General features: G+C 45.2%; 1 protein-coding gene across 3 annotated transcripts in view; it reads left to right on the top strand.

The window, feature by feature from the left end:
* Nucleotides 1-227: 227 nt before the first annotated feature.
* MIA3 (MIA SH3 domain ER export factor 3) overlaps nucleotides 228-6,000 on the top strand; it is a 28,817-nt gene continuing 23,044 nt past the window's right edge. For 2 of the 3 annotated variants that reach the window (XM_063328237.1, XM_063328236.1), the window contains exons 1-2: nucleotides 229-430; nucleotides 1,154-1,287. In XM_063328237.1, the coding sequence (XP_063184307.1) occupies nucleotides 271-430; nucleotides 1,154-1,287 (294 nt within the window). In that variant the 5' untranslated portion in view covers nucleotides 229-270. Of the gene's footprint in view, nucleotides 431-1,153; nucleotides 1,288-6,000 lie in introns of all 3 variants that reach the window. The other variant, XM_063328238.1, reaches the window with a different exon arrangement.

The following is a 6,000-nucleotide window of genomic DNA, read 5'->3' as shown; positions in this document are numbered from 1 at the left end:
ACCATTCCGTGATTCTAAACCGGCCGTTGATAAGCACGAGAAAGGGGCAGGAGCCCCCTCTCTGCTCGGAGGGAGAGCGAAAAAGAGCCGGGCCCTCGCCGAGGGGTCCTGCCTCGGCGGGATGGGGATACCGCCGGGAGGGAGGGTCCAGGCGCTGCGTTCCTCCTCCTCCTCCCCCTCCCGCCGCGGGCGGTCCCTCCCCCGCCACATCGCCCTCCCGCCGCCGCTGCTGACGTGTCTGCTCCCTCCCCGCCGCCGGCGCCCGCCAACATGGCCGCAGCCCCGCCGCCGCCGGACCCCCGGCTGCTCCTCGCTCTGCTGCTGCTCCTGCCCCCGCCGCCCTCCTTCCTCTGCGCCGCCGCCGCCGCCGGGACCGACCTGGGCCGCCGCTTCGCCGAGCGCAAGCGCTGCGCCGACCCCGAGTGCAGCAGTGAGTGGGGGCGTGGGGGGTGGCCCGGGGGACGCCGGCCCGGAGGGGTCGGTCCCCGACCCGGGAGGCCGCTTCCCCCCGCTTTCACCCCCCGCCCCGGGAGGTTGTTACGGGAAAAGATACGAACGTCGGGGGCATTTCCCAAAGCTCCCCTGGCTCTGGCACGGACACCGGGGGGAATCCGGGAAAATGAGAACGCGGCGCCGACCCGCGGCGTTCCTCGCCGTCTCGCCAAGTTTTCCCAGCCCCACAGCTCCGTTTTGTTGGTCTTGGGTTTTTGTTTTTGGGCGTTTTGTTTTGTTACGTTTTTTGGCTCCCCCCCCCCCCCCCCCCCCCCCCCTTCTTGTAATAAACGCGCTCTCTGGGTGTTGTTTATGCGCCGAATAATTTTGGGGCTGGTTCGCGAGGACGCAGATGTCATCTTTCAGCCCGTCTAATTTAATATTAATAATTAGCTTCATAGCACACTTCTGAAATGCAATTCTCAACTGCTTTGTGGAGTCTTGATCAGTGAGCTGGCTTTTTTTTTTTTTTAAATAACTTATTTTAGTTATGCTTTAAGTTAAGTTCTTATCTTCTGACCCAATCTAGAAAATAGGAAACCGGTGCATGCAGGGAGGTCTTGTTTTCTGCCAGTTAGCCAAGACCCCTTCCATGAAACTGCTTTTTTATTATTATTATTATTATTTTTAAAGTAATACTATTCTTGTTTTCTTTGGACAGTGTTAATGTGCCGAGGGAAGGCCAGGCAGGATTTTAAAGGTCCAGACTGTCGCTTTGTGAATTTTAAGAAGGGAGAAGCGGTGTACGTATATTACAAACTAATAGGAAAATCAATCGAGCTTTGGGCTGGAAGTGTAAGTACTGTAAAGCATTTGTTTTGCTTGCTCTTCTTGGGGCTTTCTGTTGGTAGTCTTTTTTTTTTTTTTTCCTTCTTTTTGCCTTGGAGGAGAACACTTAAGGTTTTGAACGTCGTAAAATAATATAATGAATGCCATTTTGTCTTGAGACCAGTGTGAAATGGGATGCGGTTTGATCAAACCTAAGGCATTAAGTGCTTTGAAAAATGGGCAACGCTTAATGTGTGCTAAAAACTATTAGAAAACTGCCTTTGTGTCGAAAACCTCCCGTATCAGGACCGTAAGTAGTGGCCCATGAGCCTGCCTGGAAGCTGAACCTCCCCTTCCCCTCTCGGGAGGCTTAAGCCTGTGCTTGCGTTTACCCCTGACATGGGCTCATCCTGCGCTCCGTAATCCTGCTAAAGATCGCTCCGTGTACACGTTTTAATCACGTTTCTCTTCCGAATGTTCAGCTGCCTTCTTCCCCTTTTTATCTAAGCTGCATGCAGAGTTGGAGGGGGGGAAAAAGTAGTAAAATTAAAAAGAATTAAGGTAAATTTGATTTTTAAAAGGCATGCCTTTCAGCTTTAGTACCGTGTTGTAGCAGCTTGCAGAGTAGTGGCCTTGTTTGAGGCCTTGTCTTCGGGCAGTCTGAGAGGGTTCTGTTAACGGGAATGGAGGGTTGCCATACTTGCAGTTATTTCATAGAGAACTCCTCTTGGCTTTTATGATAAAAACCTTATTTGCCTGACGGAAGCAGAACTGAGATGCCCCAGAGGAAGAGCCGTTTTTGTGGACTTCCCTTGAAAATGCTGGCAGTCTGGAGGTTGCTGAGACCTTGTCCCCGTTGCCCCCTCTCCATGCTTCTCCTACACCCCTTTTTGTGTCCTGGTCGTTTACATCAACCTCCTTTCTTCCTCTGGGCTTCTACAAGAGAGGGATAATTGCCTGTGACAGTGGTCTAGGCTGCTGGAAGCCACACCTGGGTGTTGACTGTGGGACTGGTGGTTTGGTGGAAAGCAGGATGTATCACTTTCTCCAACCTGTTCAGGCTGGGTGTGGACGGCCAAGCTCTCGGCAAGGAGCTGAATCCAATTAGAACAATACAGAAGAGAGCAGAAAACTGCAGCACATGGTTAAAGAAGAGTTTATAATTGTATCGTGCTGGTAATTCCCTCCTGACATGTACTGTACCATAAATAATCTGGTTAATTAGCCGGTACAGGTTTCCAGGGCTGCCAGTACTTGACACACAGAGCAGAAACGTGGGGCAAATTTTGCATCTTCTAACAAGGTGTAATGCAGACTGCAAGATCAGACAGCAGATTTAAGGTAATTGCTGAGTTAATATTCAGTTTAACTATTCACTGATAGGAAGCTCATGCAACAGTTAGGTGTGTCTCCAAGTTAAAAGGATGTTTGCCTTGAGTTTAACAAGGAAAAGCCGAAGTTGTCAGGTCTAAAAGAATTGCAAAGCTCTGTTTTATTTGTTGTAATTTCTTTTAATTGTGTTACACTATTTTCTATGTTCGTTTTACGGCAGTGATGACAGGCTAATTCCTTCCAGTTGGTGGCTTTAATCTTTATTTTTATTTTTTTCCCCCCTGGTTTGATGGGCTGCTCCTGCATTAATCGTAATATCGCAGTGTTGTTACAGGGCCGGAGGTGCCCACCCTTGTGTGTTGAGTAGGACACTGGCATGTCTGGCCCCGTCCCTGACTTGCAGATGGCACTGGGGTCTCTCCCATCCCAACGTGACTTCCCGTGCCAGGTTCGGCTGGGGCAACTTGATTTATGCAGAGCAGCCGTGCCCACTCTGTGCGGCCTTGGAGCTAGGAGGAGGCTGTTGCGTGCTAATTAAAAACAGGCTACCTAGCGAGGTCTGTGATCCAACAAATTCCAGCAGGAGGCACATTACCTTCTGCCACAGCCCCTTTGGGATCTCATCATGTGACTTTATGTGTGCTCGTGTGTCATTTGATCTCATGCATCCACCCCACTGCCTTTTTCCGTTCCCCAAAGTTTTGGGAGAAAGAGTTTATAAAGGCATACGGAAACTATGAAATCAAGGGGTAAACTGGTATCCTCATCTTCAGATGGGGGCAGAGGTGAGGGGAATACGTGTATGAGAAAGTTCAGCTACTGCAACCTGGGGCTTATTTCAAACAAGTTGTAAATACAGGCTCTAATTCTGAAATCAATTTTGAGGAGCCATGGGAAATACAATAGTACTTCTGACCTGAAGGGAGATGATCTGATAAGAAAGGAGGCTTTCAGCAAGGCTGAAAAATCTATAGCAGTTGGGTCTGTGCTTTATTTGCGTTTGCTTTTCTAATTCACTACGCCCTTTTCAAGTCATTGTTGATTTTTTTTTTTTTAATTTTTTTTCCTGTGCCAGCAAACAGGCTGTTTGTTAACAAAATAGATCCTTTATTTTATGATTCCAGTCTTGTATACTTTATTGCTTGCAGAATGCCCATTGAGCTCAGTGGGTATTTTGCATGTGAAAAAAATTCGGGAACCCACTTATAAATTCTATACGTTATGTGGCATGCAGGTTTTAGCAGAGCTGTCTAAACCTAATTAATAAAGCAAAGCCAAATGCTTGGATGGTGTTCTGTGACCATTGTTTAATAGTGATTTTATGTTATGAATTTCGTGAATACATCAGTTCCAGGAAAATACTTGATTTTTTCCAAAAGCCGAAAGGTGGAGCGCATCTGGTATTCTCGTTGTCCAGTGCACCGTGTCCAGCTCTACAACTAGTTTCTTCTTCAGCATCCACCTCACATTGTTTATATGATCAAGTTGTGTGATGTAAACTTCCCTCCTATACATTTCTCCTGCACTCTGCCCTCTTCCTTAGCAGGCTCCAGAACTACTTCAGATAATTCCAAGTAAAAAAACTGCTGCTTTTTAATGAAACATTTTAGCAAAGACACTTTAAAATTATTGCCACAGAAGATTATTATTTTATCTTATGGCAAACTTTATTCCTTTGATTCAAGGTTGACAGAACTATTTCTGGAAATGGACTTGGCTGCAGATCTTAGCTTTTTTGGGTCGGTGGTTGTTGAGGTTTATTTGTTTTGTTTTGAAATCTTATGCATAAGGTAATAAAAACGAAGACACAAGCAGTAAATTTAACGTAACACAGGAAGACAGAGTATGTCTGGAGGACCCAGAGGATCATGGAATTTTTTCTATTGTTTCTGAGTTTTCTTAACAATGCCAGTGCTCAGCAGACCAAACCAACTCTTCTTGGAGCATCGTTCTGCAGTTTTAGGTACCTGTGATGCCTGTGCTTTAGGGACGTGGGCTTTAAGATTAAAAGCATTTGAACATTTTCTTTCCCAGCTCTCTGTTTTCTGTTGCTGAGGTAGGTGGTGTGAGGGTCTGGCATCTTGGTCAGTGGTGGTCAGTGAATCTGCCGCAGCTGGCTGTCGCATGTGGGCACTGGTGGGGACAGATGCTGTACACGCAGCTTTGTCTTTCGTCCACCCACGGCATTTTATCTATAGGAAGGCAGTGGAAATGAAGGATGCACTTTTTTCTCCCTTATTTACTTGGCATTCATAATGCTTTTCCTCTGTTGTGTCTGTAGAGAATGAAGAATGTTGCCTTTATTTGCACAATGAGGCATTTTTTCCCTTACAAGAGAGGACTTGTAGGGAGAGGAGTAGATGAAATTTTGGGCGTGCGGATCCCATATGGCTCATAAACCACATAAGTGGCAAACTGGGTCACTGCAGAGGACTTGTATGGTCAGCAGCTTGGATTACACTAAATGAGTTTCAAATTGTGATGCCTAATTATAATGGTAGTCACAGAGATTAGTCTATAAGGAGGCTACTTTGAAGCTTTGGCTTTTGTTTTCGGAAAGATCATTTAAAACTGGAATGGAAGTTTGTAGAGAGAAACAGGCCAATTTAGCATAAAAGTGTAGTATACTGCACAAGGACAGGCTTTTAATTTGACTTGTCTAGTTTAATTTCCCATTCCAAATAATTCCCAATAATATACCTGCATACATTATCTCTTCCATAAGAGAGTATCTATGTATTTACAAAAGGTGGGGAGGTAATAGATCATTATTTTTAATGTATAACTAACTACAGAGTTCTCAACTATGGAAGGTAAGATTTGAATGAGAAATAGCTAAAAAGAAGCCCCATAATGTAACGGTGCTTACTTTGCTTGTATAACAAGATAAAAAAGGTATTGGTATGTATTTTTTACTGGATATGATATTCCTTTTTTTTAATGCCATTGTAAATTCAGAAAACTTCAGGTGAGGTGAGCCTGTTTCGGTGATATCAATGCAACGATGCCTATATCTTTATGTCCCTAATTATTTTGACATAACTAGCTCTTCCCAAATAAACTTTTCAAGAAAACTGGCAATTGTCATCTTCCGCCTATAACAAAACATTGAGGAAATGACCAACACTTCTTTTTTTTTCCCCTCAGATATTTTGGTTGTCTAGGAACTCTGTACCTTTCTAGGTGTGTCCACCAGGCTGCAATTGCCTGGATTATCTAATCTGTGTAGTGATAGCATGCTATTAATATTGGCTTCTTGACAGCTGTTGTCAGAAGTCTCAAGTGAGAGCATTACTGTGTAGATCTTATCCAGCCAGCGATAAGAGAGATTCTTGTCTTCCACTGTTTGCCTTGGCTTAGCACGTTTACTTGCTTGAAAAGAGCCATCTGCAACTGATTTTTGCTCCT

This window comes from Chroicocephalus ridibundus, chromosome 3, assembly GCF_963924245.1.
Source record: "Chroicocephalus ridibundus chromosome 3, bChrRid1.1, whole genome shotgun sequence".
Lineage (NCBI taxonomy): Eukaryota > Metazoa > Chordata > Aves > Charadriiformes > Laridae > Chroicocephalus > Chroicocephalus ridibundus.
The sequence above is the reverse complement of the archived record's forward strand: the minus strand, read 5'-3'. Positions and strand labels throughout refer to the sequence as shown.